The sequence below is a fragment of the Temnothorax curvispinosus genome, unplaced genomic scaffold, assembly GCF_003070985.1.
Source record: "Temnothorax curvispinosus isolate PA1 unplaced genomic scaffold, ASM307098v1 QBEX01002996.1, whole genome shotgun sequence".
NCBI lineage: Eukaryota > Metazoa > Arthropoda > Insecta > Hymenoptera > Formicidae > Temnothorax > Temnothorax curvispinosus.
Window position 1 is genome coordinate 39,660 of NW_020212776.1, and position 24,320 is coordinate 63,979.

General features: G+C 39.2%; 1 protein-coding gene across 4 annotated transcripts; it reads left to right on the forward strand.

The window, feature by feature from the left end:
* Positions 1 to 1,958: 1,958 nt before the first annotated feature.
* LOC112452134 (calcium-dependent secretion activator) lies at positions 1,959 to 23,611 on the forward strand. Of its 4 annotated transcripts, none has more exons than XM_025012203.1 (15): positions 1,959 to 2,446; positions 13,193 to 13,763; positions 14,130 to 14,297; positions 15,045 to 15,536; positions 15,702 to 16,108; positions 16,216 to 16,680; positions 17,144 to 17,503; positions 17,824 to 18,069; positions 18,442 to 18,745; positions 19,736 to 19,892; positions 20,034 to 20,485; positions 20,973 to 21,131; positions 21,253 to 21,369; positions 21,609 to 21,847; positions 22,116 to 23,611. In XM_025012203.1, the coding sequence occupies exons 2-15, from the start codon at positions 13,329 to 13,331 to the stop codon at positions 22,294 to 22,296; spliced, it is 4,182 nt and encodes a 1,393-aa protein (XP_024867971.1). In that variant the 5' UTR covers positions 1,959 to 2,446; positions 13,193 to 13,328; the 3' UTR covers positions 22,297 to 23,611. The 4 variants fall into 4 exon arrangements, with proteins under 4 accessions (XP_024867971.1, XP_024867972.1, XP_024867970.1 ...); XM_025012204.1 differs by having other exon boundaries at positions 18,442 to 18,742; positions 22,116 to 22,296; XM_025012202.1 differs by lacking the exon at positions 1,959 to 2,446 and adding an exon at positions 9,126 to 9,251 and having other exon boundaries at positions 22,116 to 22,296.
* Positions 23,612 to 24,320: the final 709 nt, after the last annotated feature.

The following is a 24,320-nucleotide window of genomic DNA, read 5'->3' on the forward strand; positions in this document are numbered from 1 at the left end:
TTATAAAGATTTTATATTGCATAATATTCCTTGTAAAGGAATTACTTTAGAAACTATAATTCTTCCGTTTAAAATTAAATTTCCTACGTTGCTAAGCAATCGTATGAGATGACACATGTACGAAGTGCGCTAACGCGATTTCTCGACTTATCATTAGGCCCACTTGACCCAGAAAACCGCAAAGAGTACTAGTCACACGGTTCTGGCCTCAAAAAGCTCTCTGGATTGCATCTGCCATTATTTTCGAGCAGCTTACAGCAAGAACGAGAGCGTGCGGAAATTTACAGACGGACATTCCTCAGAGCGATTAATCCCCGATTCTCTTTACTAACTCTGTCGCAGTTTCGCTCCTTTCGCTTCACCCCTTTTGGTTTCCACGCGCTTTTCCATCCCTCGTAACCGCAGTCAACGTGCTCCTCTCGTTCTTCTTCTTAAGCGACTTATGCGTCCGCGCGAGAAGTCTACCCTGTGAATCTACGTGTGGCAGTGCAAAATGCTCAGCTGCTGTGAGGACGATGATGACGATGATGATGACGACGACGGTGGTGGTGGCGGCGATGGCAACGGCGACGGCGGCGACTACCACCGCGCGCAGCCGATCGATGGCCCAGTGCCACTTCGCGCACGCAGCCCGTCCTTACTCCCCTCGCTCATCCCCTCCTACTCCCACCCTAACGATCTGTCCTCATCGGGCACCCTCTCGGGGCGCGGAAAAGGCCTTTTCCGCACTCCGGCCCGCGAGCGAGCGCACCCCCTTCCTTCCTCGCTTCATCTTGTCCTCCTATGTTCGCTCTTTTCCACTCTATCCTGCGTCTTTCATGCATCTCTTCGTCTTTTATGATCTTCTTCTACTTTGAGCTTTCCTTCGATATCGCGTTACGCGTTCCTTACTGTATCCTTGGTTGATTCTTTTTTCAAGAGGATCCTCGGAATTTCTGTTTTGTGCAACCAACCGCCTTTTACCTCGATCGTATCTGAGATTTTTATTCTGAATACGTTGCATGTCCTTTTTGTGTTTCTTTGAATTCTTTTTATTGTACCAAAATATTAGTTACGAAATAATTCTTTCTTCTAATTTATCTTTTATTTTGTATATATTTTCTAAGTCGTTTGATGTGTGTCCCTTATACATCTGTGAAGTACTTTTTTTAACATCTGAGAAGATTTTTTTCGTAATTTGTATTCAAGAACTGGAGTCCTTTAAGCTGCCAACCCAAATAAGGGACCGTTTGTCATTGTGAGCATTTCTTTTTCGTTTTATTTTTCCATACGTTCTCAAAGGCTCGGTGCTCATATGTAACGAGCCCTCGATTTTTTCCCAAATAAGTAGACTTTCCTCCTGTGTAGCCATCTCTTCTTTTTCTATTCTCCTTCTTAGGGCTCTTCTATTCTTTTCCTCTCTACGAAACGAACGTTCGTCACGTAATGTGCTCGCCATCGTCGTTGCTGATCTAATCGCAATCGTGATAGCACTTTTTAGCCTAGCTCTTTGCGAACTTAATAACATAAAGCGCCGTTTCTCCTCTGCAACCACCGTTTGACCGCCGTAGATCTTTTTTCCCCTTGATTCGGTCCCCTCTTCATGACTGCGCCGCGCCGGCTGGTCATTACTGTGGCTGCCTCTCACTTCGATGTTTTTTTAACTCTTTCAGTCTTCCACCCTTTCTTTCTCCCTCTCTCCTTTTTGTTGATTGCGATATCTGCTTTTCCCTTCATTCATCTCTTCTCTATATCTCAATCTTTCTTTCTTTTCTTCGCTTTAATACTTCTTTACTCTTCTTCTTCGTTCATTTTCCTCCCTCTTATTGTTTTTTATTCTTCCTCTTTCTTCTTTGCTAACGTCGACATTTTCCTACCTCTCTACCCTTACCTCTTTCTCTCTTTCCCACTGGTTTTCCCACCCCGTCCCAACATCATCCCCTTCTTCCACTCCTTCTCCCTACCACGACAAAACGGCAGTCGACGGAGCGGTCGCAGTTTGAACACGCCAGCTTGCGGATCACGAAGGGTCTCCATCCGCCGCTTCCACCCTCGCAGACGATTCCTCTTCTCGTTCCTTCAAGCGCCGTCCAACCTCATTCTTTCTCCCTCTCTCTCTCTCTCTCTTTCTCTCTTTCTTTCTCTCGTTTTTCCCTCTTTTGCTTTCTCTCTCTCTTCTCTCCTTCTCTCTCTTTCTCTCCCTATCCTTGCATTCTACTCTCTTCCGATTCCTCGCGTTCATCCCGAACGACCGACGTTCGTCCCGCTATCGAGCGTCGCTCGATCTATTTTGCAAGTGGATACGGCACGCACCGGTCAGACCTCAGACCATCACATCGTACCGCCGCCGCGCCGTGGCATCGTCGTTCGCTGTGCTGTTCGCGTTCTTTCGCAATCGCAAACGTCGCAGCGGGATGGCATTCTGGCAGACCAGGGAATCCCGACCACGCACCGGTTGATACAGGAGGTTAGTCCACATAGAAATACTCGCGATTTTACGCGAGTACACGTTTCCATCTCGGATCGAGCTTGCAAGCTCGCTCAATGGGAGACAGCCGGAGAACCGTCGCTCCGAAGCCCTTTGACAGTCCATGGGCATCGTAATGACACACCCAGGCCACGAAACGTGCACCATTGAGTGTGCCTAGGGCAATGGCGAGCCTTGCTTCGAAGCCGCGTTCGACACTGCTAGATCAATAACACGCCGCAAGGAAAACTCGTACGCGCGGAAGCTTCTCGGTCGGCCAGGAGTTCGCACCACCGTGCGGTCCGCCTTCGCGATCTCTAAAACGCAATAACTGTCGTGTCGAGACGCGTGCCGTGAAATCGTGTCGGATTATCGGATCGTCGTCGTGTAGTGGTGATGACCAGCCATTGGCAAACTGACCCAAACGGTAATGATAATTTTCTTATTATCGAACAATTAATCGGCAGGACGGATGATTTATTTAGTTCACATTAGTTGACGATGGCTTTAGGTCGACCATCTACTAATCTCTGTAAGCTAATGGAGGATAATTCTCGGTATAATCTGTGTGTGATTTGCTAAAATTAATAATCTAATTAATTCAGACCAGTTGGCGTTGATTCTGAATTTACATTGCACCAGCTAGACTGCTAGCTGGTTTACGATATTCTAACAGATTAACGATAGTCGTTAAGTCTTCCCGAAGCTTCAACGAGGCAATTTCTGCTGGCGAGCCGGACGAGGAAGTCGGATTCCGCTTCGGCGAGCGTGGAAGGACGCACGTAGCGGCGGTGTGTCATAGTAAATCGAGGCGGCTATCGATTTTTTACGTGTGCGCCTCGTCGGCTTGAATGTCGAGGATGAACGGAAACGTCGCGGTTAATATCGGCATCCGATGGACGTGAAAGCCAATCGAACGATGAGATTACACGTTTCTATGCGAATTAAACCGTGGTTCTATATGGCTGCTCTAGAAGATCTCTCGCAAACCGACGATAATAAACGTAGTGGTGCACCGAAAAATTCCCGTTGCGATTACGATTAGAATTTTAACAACGAGATTAGAATTTTAACAAGAGATCCAGCTGTTATGCAAAAATTCAAAATAACGCTTTTTGATTGAATTTTGACGAAAAAGCAATTTTTTTTGGTCAACTTCTATTGGACAATTTTTTCCCTGCACGATATTGAATGCAGGTATAGAACATTCCAAAATATTCAATTTTATTTTTATTAAATATTTCTTGGTGAATTAGAATTTTAATTATTTTTAAATTGATTCTGTTTTGGCATATTAATTATTTTCGTACCACTATATTAAATGTCTCGATGTTAAAATGGCTAGAAACAAAGATTTTTTGCAAACATTAAAAATATTCTACCATTGTAAGTTTTGCTTTTTTAAGACATTGATGCAATTTAGAATTTTAAATTAGATGCTTAAATAATTGCAATAAATAATTAAATTCAAGCAATCAAATCAGAAGAGTCGGCAAATAAACTGTAATTGAAACTAGCCTCATGGATTCTAGTGTATCCTGTATATAAATTTGATATAATTATTGTGAAATTATATATGTAATGTATTTATATGAATTGTATTACCAATCGTCTCGCTGGCGTTGCCATTATGCTATTACTAACTATAAGTAGTAGAGATCTACATTGGGCAGGACGAGGATAACGAAATCGGAATCTCATAAACTATATGGACGATATATCGCTCTTTCTATGTTTAGACATTTTTTATCTAGTATTGGAAATCGCATCGATCATATTACGGACGATTTTCCTTGTGCAGAGACATATACATATGTGCAGTATAGCGAAAAATGAAGCGTGCATGGAGCATATGTTGCAAAATCAGTCTACGTTCGGTCTTCGAAATGGAATGAGATTTTTCTGTGCCGTACTTTGTGAATGGTGTATCAGCGACGGCATCGCCATTCAAGCTGTTCACAGAACGATTTATCGACCATGCGGGAGATATAGCACTGTCGTGTTTTAATGTACAGGAAAATTTAAAGTCGTGTTTTCTTTGGCATTCGCTGTCGCGCAAATTTACGGAGCAGAAATAAAATTTAAATTACATGTGCGTCGATCATCGTTGTATTGAAATCCCGTTTATAGTTGAGATATTTTCCTTGTCATGGTTGGGCAACGAGATATTCTAAAAGTTGTTTACCTGCAAATTCTTCACCGAATATGAACATGTTTTTCTTAGCAAAGATTGTCTGAAGACAATTGCTAAAGCAACTATTTAATTTTTAGCAGTAACTATACAAACACTTTGATTCCAACTAAAATCTTTATTAAAATTAATTACTAAAATTATCATATATTTATTTTTTGCGTGTTGACGGCCTTCATTAAATGTCTCGACATTTCCATATAGCCATTATAGAAAAATTATAAAACATGATTATTATTTTATATATGTATAACGCTTCGACATTAAAGGCGACTACTATTTTTCCATGACTGTATAACATCTTGAATTTGTAAAAAAATTAACTTCTCTAAATGTTTATAAATTATAAACGTATAAACAATTATTTTATTGTATGTACACTCTACCGGCAGGAATGCCTCATACAAGCGATATGACACTCGCTATTGCAGGAATTGAAAATTTTTATATAAATAACGTGAGAAAATCTAGTTAGTCGTTTTTGAACTTGTGTATTCTAAAATTTGTTGAAACGAATCTGACGTAACGCAATGTGGAATACGTGCTGGTAAATAGGCCGGTGAAAATCAATATATTTATTCTTTCGCACGGTTCGATACAGGTAGTACTCTATGACGTACTGGTTTAATCTTGATAAAAAACATGACCTCGTAAACGATAAAAATAATATCGCAGGTTTTACCGGGTCTAACTTTAACCCTCTTACCCCTTGTCTCGGCTTTAATGTAAAAATCAAGCTATATAAAAAGAGACAAGAAGAAGCAGTGCATTTTGAAATAATCGTCCTGTCATATATTCTCGTGTGCTCAAAATAACTCGCAGTTACCTTCCGCTTATATTCTCCCTTTCGTGTTTTTCCTGCAAATATCATTTCTGCTAAAGAGAAAATTAACATGCATCTCTTCGATAAAGATATATAAAAACGTATCGTGAAGAGGCGACAAGACTCGCCGTTTGTGAAAATTGTCATGGATTGATGGAAGTGACGTGCGCTATGATAATAAGTGGATCAATGTGCGCCATATTTAATAAGCGCAGATAAAGGAGCGCATCAATGTCGAGCTGAAAGCATTGGCATATGCCTGGAAATTCGATTGACACGGCATTTTCTATCATCGGCCGAAGAGCCTCCAACATCGGAGATAGTAACAAAATTTCTGATGAAAGTGACGTTTTTAAAAAATCGCTATAAAAGTAATGAAAGAGTTATATTTAGCGCTAAGTCAATTTATTATTATAATAGAACTATAAGTCTGTCTTTCATTTTTCTTATTATCAAATTTATATCACTATTACACATATCTATTTGCTTTTTTCTTCAAGCTTTTTAAAATGTAATATATAAAAAGCAAAATTTTTTTTTATTATAAATAATTTACAGAATTATTTTCTTATCTTAAGTAATTTTGGAATTGTTAAATCTTATTTAGAGATATAAAAGTTTTAGAATTCGATATTTAATTTTAAGTATTAAAAGCTGCGAAAATAAAATGATAAAATTTATTTTGTTTATAGTTTCCTATTTAAGTATTCCCAGTTACCGGTTTTAACCAACGCGATGGTATTCTCCGTTGTATTACCGTTTATTTAACGAAGAGAGAGGAATGCGAAAAATGTGCATCGATAATGCGCTGGTAATTAGTAAAACTGAGCGATACTGGACGAAACTGCACACGCTTATCGATCTTCCATAACTTTGGTGCAAATTTTGCTCACGAATTCCTATACGATCGTTAATACTATTAATTTAAATATTGACAGTAATCGATGCAGTCCGGAGATTCTTTTTTTAGCATAGTTCTACGAAATACCCTTCAAATAAAAATAAATTCTATAATATATAAATATCTCTTGCGGATGTGACGCTAGGCAAAGCCCTAAGCTGTAGCTCCGATCTAAATCCGGCTGCGAATTGGAAAATATGCAGCGAAGGCACGCCGCTGATTACCAAAACCGAACGCTACACAACACACATGTATACACACGTAACCGATTATCGATCTCTTCGCGTATAAGTTTGGCGGAAATTTCGCGTCGCAACTACGGCGCAATCGTGTGCCCCGGATCCATCTCCTTTTTCTTCCACCACCCCGCGTTGCTATTTCGAAACTTTTCCCCGTGGGTCGCGTTTACACAATCCAATAAGTTAATCGCCCGTACCGGTATCTATACCGTTGTACATGCGGGATTTTAGTATCTTAACTTGATAATTTAAACTTCGCGTCGTGTTACGTAATCCGTTTTCGACCGCGCTTTTCACCTAAACCTGCGACGTTGGTCCTCTCATTTTTATCACTATCGAATGTTATTTACGAGCGTTTATCTGCCAGGATTTAGTTCGGTCAAGTGATAGTTTGACACACCGCTAACACTCTCGCACTTTTGGCATGTACGGATATTTCGGAATGAACGAAATATGAACGTAGCATCCATTCCTTTTTTCTTTCGAAATTTATGATCGACCTTTATAAAAAATTAACGTTCGATTTTTCTATTATCTCTACAATAATGGATTCTATAATCTCTACAATTTTAATACTGATGGATTACTATGGTTAATATCGGGGAAACTATAATCAGAGCGTTATCTTTGATAATAAACCGCTTATGCAACTGAACAGATGGGGAAAAATATCAATTACTTTGTATAATGAGAAAGACGGTCATAAATTACACAACGAAGAAATAAAGAAAGCAATAAGATAAAATTATATACTACTTTAATGTTCTGTGAAGTATCCGCGTATTAGAATTAATTATTCCTTTCATGTTTTAATTTCAGTCAGTAATCATTATTACATAGCTGCAATTAAATCTCGTTATTTATTTTTCTATTAATATGTAAAAAACATTCAATGATCTTTATTATATCTAATTTGTTACGTGCAATACCGCTCCAACGATTTCATTACAAAGTACAATCGACAATTCAGTTATAATTATTAACCGAACTTGTCGCTTACGCAATTACTATTCGCGAATGCCAATTGTTCTTCGAGCGTAGCATATATGCGTATTTAACATAAACATTATACATTTCCCGCAGCGTAATGTCGCCGTTACTCCCGGATCATTTCAACCGTTACAACGTTATCTATGTTATTCTAAATCCCTTTACGCCAGACGTGTTACTTCGTATCGTTAAATATTCATCGTGTCTGCATACGAATGTGCGCCGGGCGCGTATCTGATAACGGCCACACGTTGCTCCACATTGACTATCCGCTTTTACGTATCTCGGATCCGCGGTATTTCACTTTCCCGGCCCAGGAATCGCGCCCGCGCGCACGCTCTGTATCAACGTTACAACGGTGGAAACATTTGCATTTCTGGGTTAGGCATTAACACGCCCGTATACACGTGCCTTTGTACGCGAGCTGGACGTGTATATTGTTACAATATAACGATCATACGAGAGCGAGAGAAAGAGAGAGCCGGCGCGCCGCCGATCAGGTACCGGCTGGCCTCACGTATATTTCATTTGAAAATTAAACCAGAAAGCATCATTCATGTTCTATCCCACTAGATGACATTAATTATATCACTTTACGCTATTTTGTTGTACGTCGTAAAAATATTTTACTGTAGCTCAGCTTTGCGCGTATTTCATTTCTCGCAACGACTGAGATCTCAACATTTCTCACTGACGCGACGTGCCAATATATTATAGGATTGATTTTCTTCCCACGGTTAATATTTCTTATTATCATTTAAATTATAAAAGTAATCAAGAGTAAAAGTTTAGAATCGAGGGGTGCTTACCTGGCTGAAGAAAGAAAGACTAGTAAGAAAAGTCTTCTTCTATACACACATACAGCAATATAATTTTATAATAAAATACTATGATAAAATTTTTCATATTTACTGAAAACAATCTGCTGCGATTTTTGCGATTGCAGAATGATCAGATAACGGTGATCTCAACAGATAGACATAGTAGAGAACAATCTGAAAAAAGAAAAAGTAGCAATATTATGATTTTACTTTATTAGTATTATTATTTATATATTTAATGTGTAGAAAATATGTTAAAAATCTGCGTCAATAATCACTTATAAAATTTTGACCTAGGAAGAGATAAATACGTCAAGAAATAAGCCTATACAAATCAAAAGCAGACAAGATGACATAATTCTTAATGATAATTCGTACAACCTAGTCGATTAAGGAATTTTCCATTTAATTCTTTTTGAGTCTGAGAGATTCAGAAAATTTTTTACAATTTTTCAAACTTTTTCCGATATTCCCTAATTTCCTCCGATTTTCCAGACCTGTGGCTGGAATTCTATTCGCTCGCCCGCCGTTATCACGGTGCCATGCACACGCGTGCGTACATGTCGCGCGAGTGAATCAGATATCCAGCTCGAAAGAGAAATGAGAGAAAGAGGAAGTGAGAAGGACGGCTGGCGACAATCGATATGTGTGCACTGTGACGGCCACGCACGTCTTTCTTCCGTTCCAGTTCGCTTTCTGCATTCGCGCCGAGAGCGCTCGACATTGCACGCGGAAATCGATTGTCGCGTCTGGAAAAATTCCAGAAAGGAGAGAGAAAACGCATACGCGCTCTCCTCACACGTCTTTCTCCTCTGCGATCGTGGTTGAACCTGATCGCAGGTCAGAACTCGGTCGTAGACTCCGTTTCTCTCTCTCTCTCTCTCTCTTTCCCTTCCTCTGGCTCTCGTCTCGCGAATAGTTTTCTTCGCTTCGATTTCGCCAGCCGGAAGTTCCTTATCGACGGCTTCTGCGCGTTTAAGTTCTGCGGCACGTAGTTACTGCTCGCCAACCGAGTTTCCTTCCCGTGCAGTAGAATTTAATGCGCTGATATGTTACGCTAACGTGAGGAACCGTGTACATCTCTATGAAAATCAGATAAAATGTTTGAAAACTGCGAATTTGTGCAAATAATTTGAGAATGTTGCATACAAATTTCTTTATATAAAGTCTACAAAAACTTTTTGTGAAGAGTGTTGTGAAAATATTTATCAAATATGACGCAATGAAGGAACGGCAAAGAAAAACAAACAAGTGGGTCCAAAGTGATATAAATAATACTGGATAAATCGTTACCGCAACTCGTGCATTTTTAATTTACTTCATAATAAATTAATAAAAACCACGATGAAGAAAGAGAATGAGAAATTAGCAGCAAACAGAATTAATAACTACTAGTAGCAGCTAGCAGCGCGTTAATTAATTAGCTGCAATGTAATAGATATACTTTTATATTATATGTATTTTTCTGTAACTTTCGCACATAAATTACGCGATTAACTTTCTTTTTTTTTATTAACCTATTCTGAAAATTAATTTGTAAAGAATCGAACATAAAATTCATTATTTTAAAATTATGCCAAGTCGTGCGGAATAAAGCAATTCGCCAACCAATTCTACTCATCAAATTAATTCTTCGTTAGATGCAAGCGACGAACGTTTCTCCATTAGCGCAACCAGGCTTGTAATAAGCCATCCATTTTTCGTAGCACGTGTCTGCACGTGTCAGCTTATTTAAACCCTGGGAGAACATTATGCCATTGAAAAGGATCTGCCGGCATTTCCATCCATCTCGCGAAACATCTTGTTCGAAATTAGATCCTCTAACAAAAGTAATCCAACGTACCATATAACATGACGTAATGCATTATAATATTTCAGCGATATTAAATCGAAATTGAGCCGTTAGTCGATTAAGAATTTCGCGACAGTTTAATGGTAATTCTACTTTATTGACTAATTTTTATTTAATTCAGTAAAAATAAATTTGGAAAACATTGTAAAAAAATTAGTTAACTGGAATTATAACATAACTATTATAGATAGGACTTTTGACAAGACCAGATAACAATTTATTTTGAAAATAATTATCTTGTACAGATGTCCTAGATCAACTAAAATAAACTTTTAAAACGAGAAAATTCATTTCTTAAAAGAAAGAGGAATAGCTACAAATTTAACTCCATTTCATTTAATTGCACGTCGACATTAATTTAGCAAAGACTTTATTTGCAGCTTATCAATCGAGGAATTTAATATTGAAAATTGAGAATTGCGAGGATAATAACGGTCTTTCAGTAATACGTTATATAAAAGATTAGTCTCTCTCTCTCGAATTTGTGGAAAACAATTTCGGATACTTTTCCGATCGATTCCGTGTATCCTTGCAGAAGCTTGCGGACTTTATATGGAGCACATATCTCGTCGCCGCGATATATTTGCAAGGATACTGCATTCGAAGATATTACGCATTTTCACACATCGATGCGCTTTTCCGATACCGGTTCGAAGGCGAGTCCCTTGCAGGACAGAAGACAGTTTAAATCGAGGATCGAGTGCGACGTGTATCGCGCGCACGCGAGAGTGTGGGCTGTATACTATTACAGGCACACATCAAAGGGTCAGTGTAATTATCGATGGACTTGTATCGCGCGTATGGAGAGATTAAATGCAATTAAGCTTTACCACCCGTAGCCCACGAACCGTTCTACGCGGAGCATATTATGCTGTCAATAAATACAGGAGAACGTATTTATCCTGTTGAAAAGGTCAATAAATCCGTTCGACACTTCTCTTCGTTCGCAAGTTCGTTTGCAAGGGAAAGATATTCGACAGATGACGGATATTCTACAGTTGAATGCATTTCTAATAAACAGCAGCGTTTTTAATGAAGTACGAGTGATTAAAAAAACATGGAAAATTGTGCTAAGTTGTAACCAACATTTTTAGAATGTTTAAGACATTTAATTTAATCATAATGATTCTGTGCTTTCAATAATAATTGCATTTTAAATAGTTGTAATAAAAATAACGATGTATGTCATTTCATTAGTTTCATTTTTGTCATATTCTTAAACCTTTCGGTCTTCAAACATTTAAATTTCTAAATGGCATTAAAAATGTTTAGAACATTCGATTCTACAGCTATACATGTATAACAATTTGTATAACTTCCTTTGGGACAAGTCTTTACTCTCATCATTATAAATTCTCGTAAAAGAATCGATTGAATCCGCTCGAAGCAATCCGATAGCATTTTAAGAGAAGCGGCAGACTTTTCAAACAATCAGTTATAATTAAAATTAACGAGTAGCAGGGAAAGTGGGCTTTGAGAGATAAACGCGATTACTTGTGCGTGAGTTAACGCTATGTAACATTTAATTAATAATATAATACAACAAAACATAAATCGTACATTTCAGTTCTACTTTAAGCCATCTTCAGCGACGCTTCAAATGATAGGTAAATTAAATAATCTTAAGCTGCCCGACAAGCATAAGGTGCATGAGTATTTAAAAATTGAATGTACTAAGATAATGTACTTTTCTGGTATTTTCTCTTGAAAATTACACTATCTTTGTACAATCAATTTTTAAATACTCATCTAATGCTCGTCGGAGATTATTTGAAGATGGTTTAAAGTAGAGCCGAAATGTACACACACACAATTTATAATTTATATTAATTATTAATTAAATGTTACATAGCATTAATTTACGTACAACTAATCACGTTTGACTCTCAAAGACCACTTTTTCTCATTACTCGAATACTCGTTAATGTTAATATTTAGAGTCTTTAGTTAATTAATCATTTATTCGAATTATAATTAAGATAGAACCGTGCGCGCCAAAGCTGTGCGCACAAAGTTACCTTGGAAACCGATAAATTCAGTTATCTCTTCAACATATTATCAGAATCCCTGTTTCTGTTAGGATGCGTGGCTGATTTTTTTACTGCTACTTTTATCAGCTCTGAATTCCGTTTTGATAGTATCGTGTTCGCTGAAGGTTTATTTGTGAACTTTTGGGTCCAGGGTCTTAATGGAGAAACGGAATTAAGGACTAGCCTCAAAGACTCGTCTGAGCCCTCTCGGAGTTTTTGCGATGTAGCAAAGCACGGCAAACTCGACGCCGCGCTGATGGATTGCAAATTGCTGTTTCGCGCGTGACAGCACAACGGAATTAGGATAAACGGTTTTCTTCGCTTTTGCATACGACGGCCTGCAATTATGCAAGTTGCAGTCCGCGTCGAATACGCGCTTTTGCGCAAAACATCAGATGGAAATTACGCGTAGGAACCAGCAGGCCAATTTGACACGCAACTTCCGCGCTTATGTTAGACATAATGGACGTAACAATCGCAACGCGGTGACTATATAACTTGCCTTACACTTAATATGAAATTCCTAACTTAATCAAGATAATTTAACACGCTGTACGTTTAACGAAATAATCCGGCTTTGCGTCAGAGAAAGGGAATTATAGTTTTACTTCCTACTATATAATGCATTAATCCTCAGTCATATAGTTTGATGTGACTATAAGCTACTAACTTATTAGGTTCATTAATTATATCTCATTACAATGCTTCGCGATGCCGTTTTTATCATCGATTATTCTCAGTTGCGTTAAATATTTAAAAATAACGTAAGAAATTCTCTCTCTCTCTCTCTCTCTCTCTCTCGCTCTCTCTCTTTCTCTTCCTTCTTTTCTCGGTTTCTTCCTCAAAATAATTAAAGATAACATCACATTAAAAAATAATAAAAATAAAAAATGTTTCAGTTTTACAGAAAAGCGCGTGATCAACGGAAGCAGTAGAACACGACGGCTCCGTAACCACGTGAAGCGGCTGGGCCTCTTGTGAGGGGGAGGTCGAGAACCGCGTGCGTACTCTCTTAGAGCCTTCCCTTCTTAGACGATGATAGACCCAAGTTCATCCGAAGAGGAGAGTGAGGAGGATCATCAGAGCACTCATCATGGTGGCGGTGGCGGTGGTGGCGGCGGCCGTGCCGGGAGCGGCAGCTCTCATGGTTCCCGTCGTCATCCCGGAAGTATTGGAAGCGGTCCAGGTTCCGGTAGCGTCAGCTCGCTCGCATCCGGCCTCACCGCTTCGCCAGGCGGCCCGAACCATGTGGGCCCGCCGAGCACCGCGAGCACCCATGGATCCGGGAGTCGCGTCGCTGCGGGAACGCAGGACACCGCTGGGGCTGGTTTGGATGTGCCCAATCTCACCAGCGCCAGGAACTCCCTATCGCCATCGATGAGCGCAGCCCAGGATGCCGTGAATTATGCTCAGCGACCCACTAGTCCATCACCCTCGGTGGCCAGTGAGAAGACCGAAGCGGAGTTGCAAGTACGCGAGTGCACTGAATTTTTTTCGTTTCTCGATAAGGAAATTTTTTGCTTGCCGCATTTTTGTTTTAGATGCTTGAAAAAATACCCATAACAAAAGTATGATATAAAGTGTGATATAAAATAGATAATATGATAAAGAATATGCAATATGTGTGTTGAAGAATTTCTCTTCATGCTACAAAGAGAAAATCTAATGTTATAGAAATAACAGGATTCTTAACTTGTGGACGGTTGAAATGGTTGTGAGAAACATTTTGCTTTGTCCAGTTTCTTTCTTAAAAAGAAACGGGATGACAATTTTTTTTAACAACGCGCGTCGCGAACAATATTGTCCTGCTGATACGAATTTTCTTGTCTTCTTCAGGACAAGCAAGAGAGGGAGGAAGAGCAAAGGAAAACCCGGATTCAGCTTTACGTCTTCATATCTAGATGTATCGCTTATCCGTTCAACGCCAAACAACCAATGGACATGACGCGAAGGCAGATGAAAGTAACGAAGCAACAATTGGAGACCATATGTTCTCGTTTTCAGGTAAACCGCTAGAGTGGATAGAAAGTAATTAATTAAATTTTTATTAAATACGAAAATAAGAAACGTGCAGAATAATATTGTAGATTTTTGTCGAGAATCTTGTTAAATCTCTACAACATATATTATCTCTACTGATCGTCCACTTATGTTACTTATTTTATTCGGACAAAAATATTGCTTAAATATTCATTACATGTATTTATAATTTTATGAAATAAGAGAAACCCTTCGTGATGAATAGCCGTTTCTCGAAGCCTTATACAGAGTCTTATAGTTTAACCTGTAACCTTCACCTTCGCCGCTCTTAGATATATCGAAGCTGTACGATCGCATTAAATTATTGGCCGCTGTAAATATAGACTTGTCTCCGTTATACCAACGCAATCGTATTTTATGTCTTGTATCGCTGCGTGAGATCTACATTAATTTTTCTTGTTTTTTTTCTTGCTAAGGGAAATTAAATGCATAATAAAAATTTTTTATATATCAGAAATTTTATATCTACAGATAATATAATACAATATAATATATGTCTATATTACTTAAGATATATTCGATATGTATCGATCCTATTTTGCAAATTGTTTTAAACGTTAGTGAAAAGAATAACCGATAAAATTCAAAATTCAAAATCTATATCATATGTGTACTTGGATGAGAGGAATGTTGTAGCATGAAAGAAAATTGAGAAAGGGATATATCGCTTGTAATGAATTTATAATATATACGCGCTCGTATGAATTGCAGAGCTTTTTGAAGGGTGAGACGCAAATCATGGCTGACGAGGCATTCCATAATGCCATACAGAATTACTACGACGTGTTCCTGAAGTCGGACCGAGTGGTACAAATGGTGCAGAGCGGTGCATGCTCCCAGCTCGACTTCCGCGAGGTATTCAAGAAGAACATTGAGAAGCGTGTTCGGAGCCTCCCGGAAATCGACGGACTGAGCAAAGAGACTGTGCTTACGTCCTGGTTGGCCAAATTTGATTGCATTTTGAAAGGTACTGGTGACGAAGACACTAAAAGGCCTTCCAGGATGCAACAGCAGTCTTTGAACTCGGAGCTGATACTGTCGAAGGAGCAGTTGTACGACATGTTTCAGCAGATCCTCGGCATCAAGAAATTCGAGCACCAGCTTCTGTTCAACGCCCTCCTGTTGGACTCAGCCGACGAACAGGCTGCCGCCATCAGGAGGGAGCTGGACGGTCGCGTACAGAAGGTCAACGAGATGGAGAAGGTACCGTGACGGCTGCTTTTTCTTCTTTTAATTTCGGCTTTTATTCTACTTTAATGCTGTTTCATTTTGGACATGGATACGTTCTTTCTATTTGTTCCATCGCTGATACTCCACCGATCGCTTCTGCTCGTCCCTGAACGCCGACCGTTCCTTCTTTATCCCTAGAACCGCAAGCTCATGCCCAGGTTCCTTCTGAAAGAGATGGAGTCGCTCTACATCGAGGAGCTCAAGTCGTCTATCAACCTGCTAATGACTAATCTGGAGTCGTTACCGGTCTCCAAGGGTTCGATAGACAGCAAATACGGGCTGCAGAAGCTGAAGCGCTACAACCATCGTGGTGAGCGCTCCCGCTGCCGCGCTCAGGGCTCCCTCGCTAAACTGGAGGGCGACTCCGCCGATTCCGATCCCCAGCTGACGAAAATGGACGTTGGCCTGACCTTCCAGCTGGAAGTAGTCGTAATGGAGGTCAAGGGCCTCAAAAGCCTAGCACCCGATAGAATAGTTTATTGCACCATGGAGGTGGAGGGCGGCGAAAAGCTGCAGACCGATCAGGCCGAGGCCTCCAAGCCTATGTGAGTAAAGAAAGAGAAATCGACGATCGGAGCTCGGTCCCGATCGCGATATACCAATGGGAGGTCAAGGCCGACGCATCATTCTCGTCCACGGGTCCTATTTATAGGTGGGACACTCAGGGTGACTTCACGACAATGCACCCGCTGCCGGTGGTCAAGGTCAGACTGTACACCGAGAATCCGGCGATGCTCGCGCTCGACGATAAGGAGTTGGGCAAGGTGATCCTGCGGCCCACTCCGCTGTCGTGCAAAGTGCCCGAGTGGCATCGCATGACCGTGCCCAAGAATTGCGCCGATCAGGATCTACGCATGAAGATCGCCTGCCGTATGGACAAGCCGCTCAACATGAAACACTGCGGCTATCTCTACGCGATGGGCAAGTCCGTATGGAAAAAGTGGAAGAAGCGGTACTTTGTGTTGGTCCAGGTCTCGCAGTACACATTTGCGATGTGCTCGTACAAAGAAAAGAAAAGCGAGCCGTCGGAAATGATGCAGCTCGATGGCTATACAGTGGACTATATCGAGGCCGTTTCTGCTAATCTCATGGTCGGCATGGATTTGGAGGGAGGAAGGTAAATTTCTCTCCCTCGTAGAGAGAGCGAGAGATACCTAATCCCTGCTGCAGCAGCATGCTCGTAGTCGCACAGATTCGTAAGATTGCTTATTGCAATCGTTCGTTGTCAAACGTTAATTATCGAATTTTTATTAAGACAATTTTTGCTTTTATTAGTAGTAGATACTTAACAAATTTGTTTTATTATTGCAAAGCTACGCTATTAAATGTTTCACATAATTCAAAAGCTTTAAAAAAAATAGATTTCCATCTAAGTTGATTCTAAGTTGATTTTATAGCAAAAGTTGATTAGTAATTGCTTTGGAAAGCAATTTAGCTTTCGATTAATCCGATTCATAGAACATTTAATTTTTACACGTCAGTTTTTCAACGTGATCGAGCAAGATATTTCACAGTTGACAGGCGAAGATCGTGTGTCCTAATTGCACAATTCGCAATCACGAATTGCATGTATTTGACAGGTATTTCTTCAACGCTGTGCGCGAAGGCGACAATATAGTGTACGCCTCGGATGACGAGAACGAGTGTCACTTGTGGGTAATGGCAATGTATCGGGCGACTGGCCAGTCGCACAAGCCCACTCCGCCAGTCTCTGTGGCTGACAAGAATTCAACCATCAGTAAGATTCAAGGTGACGCCGATCGCGCGAAGAAGCATGGTATGGAGGATTATATCAGTGCAGATCCATGCAAGTTTGACCATCACGGTCTATTCAAGTACCTGCAGAACTTGATCCTGGACTACAGACTGAACGATCCTTACTGCTCTCTCGGCTGGTTCTCGCCAGGTCAAGTTTTTGTGCTGGATGAATATTGTGCCAGGTAATAAAGCTCGTTTTTATCAAAATTTGAACCGGTTACTGTTTTTTTTTCGCAGGGTAATACATTCTTATTTTCATTTTATTATCTATTTTAATCAAGTATGTTTTCATATCTCATAAATACATGTTTTACAAGATACTAAAAATGAACAGAATTAATGCGATTCTTGTTTTTATTTTATTATCTGTTTACCAAGTATGTTTTTATATCTCATGAATATATGCCTTACAAGATACTAAAAATAGACAGAATTAGAGCGATTTCTTTTTCTTCTATTTTTGTTTGCAATATCGATTTGAGCGTCTGTTTTCTGACAATAGATACGGCGTGCGCGGGTGCTTTCGGCATCTCTGCTATCTTCATGACCTGTTGGATAGAATCAATCGTGGGCTTATGATAGATCCGACATTGATACACTTTAGTTTCGCCTTCTGTGCTACTCATGTTTACGGTAACACAACATCCGCCGATGGCGTGGGCTCGATTACTCACGAAGAGAAAGATAAATTTCAGGAGATTAAGGAACGGCTCAGACAGATTCTCGAGAGTCAAATCACCAACTTTAGGTAAGCAATTCTAATCTTCGAACTGTGAATGATATAAAAAGTAACTATTACAAAGAATTATTTAAGCGTTTAATATTTAGTTCTACTTAATTATTTTTTTTATATGTATCTCAAAATTACATTCCTTTTAATAAAATTCACTTTTCTCTTTTTCAAAATTATCTTTTTGTTGCGATTTTTATTTGAATAGTTTTTATAATAATATGTATGTCTTTACTTGGGAAGAAATTAATTTTCATGCGCGCTATTATAATAGCTATTACAATGGAATATCTCTTAAAAATAGACTAATCGATATTCTTTCAAAAATGATTTCCCAAAAAATTACTTTGTCCGATTAAATGTCACCAACTGTGTTCCTTTTCGCAACAGGTACAGTTTTCCATTTGGGCGTCCGGAAGGCGCGTTGAAAGCGACTTTATCTCTTTTGGAACGCGTTCTCATGAAGGACAGCGTGACACCTGTGCCGCAGGAAGAAGTGAAAGCTCTGATAAAGAACTGCTTAGAAACGGCAGCGCTTGTAAATTACACAAAATTGTCCGCCGAAGCAAAGATCGAGGATGATCTAAGCGGCGAGGCATGCGTGCCTCCCAGCAAGAAGCTAGAGGATCTCATACATCTCGCCGAGTTATGCGTCGACCTGCTCCAGCAAAATGAAGAACATTATTCGGAGGTATTAGTTGGGTTTTTAGAACTGAGTGTCGATACTCGGGGTTCTCGAGAGAGAGGGTCAGCATGCCTTGAAACTCGGACTTGGTAAGGGTCCGGCCACCTCCTCAGAAGACAAACGCGCGTCATTCCTTCTCGTCGTCGTAGACAATTGGCTCGCGTAGACAATTGCATAGAGAGCTTCTATTATCACCGCGAAAGTCGCTTTCATGTAGAATAATCGTTGAATTGCGGACGTCGTGAGATATCCTACTGCAACTGAGAGACGTTCACTTTCTTGTGGAAAGACAAGAGCAACACTTAACTTTTTTTATGTTGTTGCGTTTTCGAGTTTGCACATACATACATCATGTATATACATCATGAAACACGTCACAAGACAATAAATAGGATGGATGCATCAAAGATATGTCAAATGTTCAATCTACACTTATTTTCGTCGTATATATTGTATATTTTTTCGAGAGAACCCAACGATTATTTCTTAATATATATATAAAATTATAAATTAAAATGCGGTTACCGCCACAGTAATTTTATCGATCAATATTTCTTTTCCATTATTAGAAATTATACGCGTCAAAAATAATACTTTTATTTAGCAAAGGAATTGAATAATTCATTGCTGCGTCTATCCTAGCACTCACACGTTGCTGCGTTTAGTTTAAATTTAGTTTCACTTTCATTTCTCACCAGACATCTTTTGCAAATGAGAGGCGTCTTATCAACATTCGATTGCGATATCTCCCTCGACGTTTCGCTCGAGTCAATAATCACGTGAGATCTTAGATGCAGCAAACGCTTGTCGCTTAGCATTACGAATTTTACGACCGTTCTCTCACGCACATTTATGAAGTAGAAGTAGTGTCTTCTGGGTACTCGAGGGCCCCGTGCTCAGGGTGGCGTCCCCATCACCCCGAGCTAGACGAAACATGCCCACCGTATATGTGCGATGTCCAATATTTTCACGATCCGCTCCTACTACACTGTACCGCAGGCGTTCGCCTGGTTTAGCGATCTTATGGTGGAGCACGCCGAGATCTTCTGGTCGCTATTTGCCGTCGATATGGATAAAGTACTCGCAGAACAACCGCCAGACACGTGGGACAGTTTTCCACTGTTCCAGATAATGAACGATTATCTCAGGACCGACGGTGAGTTTAATTCTCATCTAGAATATTATTGACAGGATTTAATTTGATTTGCCTTCTCTTATCTTAAGTATCAGAGATGTCGTGCTTTGAGATTAGATTTAAGGATTCTATAGATGGTCGCGAAATTTAATTTGCACGTAGACAATTTGAAGAATGGGAGATTCCATCAGCATCTGCGCGACACGTTCGCGCCGTTGGTGGTGCGTTACGTTGATCTTATGGAAACGTCGATCGCTCAGTCGATTCACAAGGGCTTCGAGAAGGAACGATGGGAGATCAAGGGGAACGGCTGTGCCACATCGGAGGATCTCTTCTGGAAGTTGGATGCGTTGCAATCGTTCATCGGCGGGTTGCACTGGCCTGATCAGGAGTTCAGGCAACATCTCGAGCAGAGATTAAAACTGATGGCATGTGACATGGTGGAGTCGTGCATTCAGAGGACCGACGCGGCCTTCCAGCAGTGGCTTAAGAAAGGCGTGACCTTTATCTCCACAGATTATATCATACCGTCGGAAATGTGCGCTATGGTGAACGTTATTTTGGACGCCAAGAATCAGAGTTTTAAACTTTGTACTGTCGATGGAGTCGATGTGGTAAGTTCATTCGGTGGCTGATCTCTTTAGGAAAATTGTCGAGAAACGCGAAATGTAACATTCTGCACTTTCATTCACGAAATAATTTTAGTGTGTGTGTTGATATATAATATGCTTACTGGTAAAATCGGGTAAAATACATGTAAAAGTAAATCCATGAGAATTATTTGATTTCAGCTTAATTGAGCTTAATTAACACTTTACTTCGTATTCTCATCTCTATTTAATTAATAAATTAATACTAAATATATAGTTATTTTATTTTTAAGATATATTCATGTAATGGAATGATCATAGTGTTGAGAACTGTTAAAGATCATAGAAAGTGTTGCATCAATATGCATTGCAATAGAGTCTAAAATATTATTGATGTTACTAAAAGAATATTGATAAAATAATTTTTTGTTAATAATAATGACATTGTTGTAAAGTTAATTGCTTTACAACAGGTACATTTTGTGTTGTTATTATTAATCCATATTTCTAGCATCAATATCACTCCAAGATCGATGACATGATTGAAAAGACGTCAGCGGGAATGAATCAAGGAATGATTAACAAGCTCATTACGGTATTGGAAGCGACGCTGTCTAAGCTGTCGCGTTACGACGAAGGTTCTTTCATTGGCTCCATTCTCAGTCTTACGGTATTCGTTTCGTTCAATTGATAATTTAGCGAAGAACCAAAAAGATATCACGAGAGCGATAATACATGCAAAGAGAATTATCGAAATGTTTTTAACCGACGTTTTATAATTCGTTTTTTAGAAGGTATCAGGGAGCGGGAAGGAAATGGGACAAGCCTATGTAAATTTCATGAGAAATTGCATGGATCAGATTCGCAGCAAAGTCCTCGACGAATTGTGGATTTTAACTTTCTTTGAGGTAAGAGTTGATCGAAATAGTACGCGAAAAAATCCTTTATTATAATTGTGTATCTAAAGAGAAGCTGGAGCGGCTTTAGCAGTTCACATTATTGGGAGGAATTTCGTCGAATTATTTTGAGGGCGAAGAATATATATTGTACATAAAATTCCCGCGATTAATATTATTAGGCTACCAAGATCCAATCCTGATCGTAAAGGCGTTTTCTCTAATTGAATTACTTTGATTTATATTTGCAGCAATGGTATACGGCGCAGATACAAATGCTTTGTAACTGGTTATCCGAGAGACTCGATCACAGCCTGCATTTGCATCAATGTACCTGCCTAGCTCATATCGTGAAGAAAATCTACTCCGACTTTGAGCTCCAGGGTGTCATGGAGGAGAAACTCAACACGAAGACATATCAGACTATAGACAAGAGGATGAAGACGGAAGAAGCAACTTGTGCCTTAACCATGAGCGCTCAGAACGAAGAGTAAGATCTTTTAATCTCTAACATTAAATGTATGACAAAGAAGTTATCTTTGCAACTAGAAATTATTAAAAAATATACATACATATATTTTATGAAAATAATTCCTTTCTGTAAATCGCAGCTATACATTTTTATCTATTTTTCTGAAACGTAATTTAATTTGCACATTTAATTTTTGCTATTAGAAATAAGGAACTTTTTAGTAAGCTGAAAAAAATATTACCCGTTACAACTAAAAAAAGTTAATTAATCCTCTTTTGCATTGCAGAGGACTTTCGGAGAATGGCAATGATGACGAGGTGGAGAGACCTAAGACAAAAATACACATCGTTGATACAGAAGTCAATCTAGGAAACGTCACCTCGAACGTTGTTGGCAAAGTCGGTAGTATGTTTGGCAAGGGCATCGGCGGTCTTTCAAAATTGAGCTCAGCCAGCAATTGGTTCTAGTTGTTTTTAGCACTCTGCCAGTAAACCTTACATTCGACTAGTACGTTCCTTCGTCTAAATAAGGGGATGCGAACGGGAAGACTTTTAAAGGCGTAGACAGTACCCTATAGGCAGTATGATGATCTAGAGTTTTGTCCATATAAACAAATGGTACGATTAAACGATGCAATCGATCGGATCAGTTGGCTTTTACCGTCTAGCAGGTCGTTTCGGTTTTATTGCGGATTTCTCTTTGAGGGAGGTTTCCGGCCGTTCGCCGCGACGTTCGACATGCGGAGCTACAAAATTACTTATTGATTAATCATCGAAGAACTAATTGTTGATACATTTACGTTTATTTAGTCATAGCTTTCGGATTTGAGGTAATAATACATATTAGACATACGTAACGACACGCGCGTTGAGAATAATGCGAACTCGTGGGCTCGTTTTAATTAATCGATTACTGTTTATGTTTGATCTCAGGTAATAGCGAAAATATAGTCAAAATATACTCGGAAAGGCTGATTGTGCGAGAACACGTACGATATAGACCAGAATAAACGCGTAGATATCTAATCATATTACAAAGGTATATGTATATAAACATACATGCATATGCAACGTGTAATTATGAGGTATTCATATACATTCTGTCGTGGTCTGCATGTGTCAGACTAACGTCATTAATATATATATTAGCTGAATCGTCAAAGCACAGAATGCAGATTTTTCCTACCTAGTCTGTGTACGTACCGCGAGTTGTTTTTGCGGATTTAGTTGTCGAAGGATAAGAGCACGGACACGTATTTCGCGTAGGAAAAGATTCTTGGGTCGATTGCAACGTTACTTGGGAGGGGGGTAGGACTTAGGTGGGGCCGCGATAAACGGAAATGCGGAAAATCCCGAAACAGAAAGGGGAATACGGGACGGGAGAGAAACCGCGACTGATCAAGTTATCGAATTAATTTTGCGACCAACGAGGCAATGCTTTTTCAACTGTTAGGTACGATCGCTGTTGTCTGTTGGACGACCATTCGCCCGATAGATTCGAACGGAAGATCTCTCGTATCGTCGCAATTTGTCGTGAAACAGAGAACAGGAAGAGACGTTGTTTTATGATACAAAATAAAATAGGCGAGATGGGAAAGATTTCATCGGGAAATATTTCTTTTCCGGCGAATCTGGAACCGAAATTTATTTGTAAAAATTTTCAGTTATTTTATTTCGATCATTGAGGCATTACAGTTGAGCTAAAATTAATTATAAAACAAGGCTTCGTTATATATATTTCTGAAATTTAATTGATATAAAATATCTGCTAATTTTCGCGTTCTGCACTCTCAGAAAAGAATTCTAGATACAATACTATTAGGATCGAAATAAGGCCAATCATATTTAGTATTAAAAGAAGAATATTTTAATCTTAAATAGAGGAATTCTTGAATCTAGAATAATTCTGAGAAAATTAGAGGGATAGCATCAAGATTATTTTATTCTAGATTTAAGAATATCTCTATTTAAGATTAAAATATTCTTTTTTCTAGAAGTCTAATTTAAGAATTCCTTTATTTAAGATTAAAATATTCTTCTTTTAATACTAAATATGATTGGCCCTATTTCGATCCTAATAGTATTGTATCTAGAATTCTTTTCTGAGAGTGTGTACTCATCTGTGTCTTGAATATTTTTTGTGGTCTGAGGCATTTTGTATAAGAATAGATACGATTGATATTATTCAGATATATGTATATCGTAATACGCATAATGTTTCAAGATCAGATTGTGAACAATGGATAAACGAGTTTAACATATAATTTGCATGAATAATTAATAGTTTCCCAAACGGCAATAAAAAATAGGTATCTCAGTATTTAATATTAAATATATTGTTATCTCACGTGATTTTTTTCCGATGGTACTATAATTATTAATTATTAAACACACATAGAGAGGCTATGCATGCTATATAGTTAGTCGCGATCGAATGGTTGCCGGTAACCATCAGAAGCAGTGAGCGTAATAGCACGTTATTTTTTATCTGT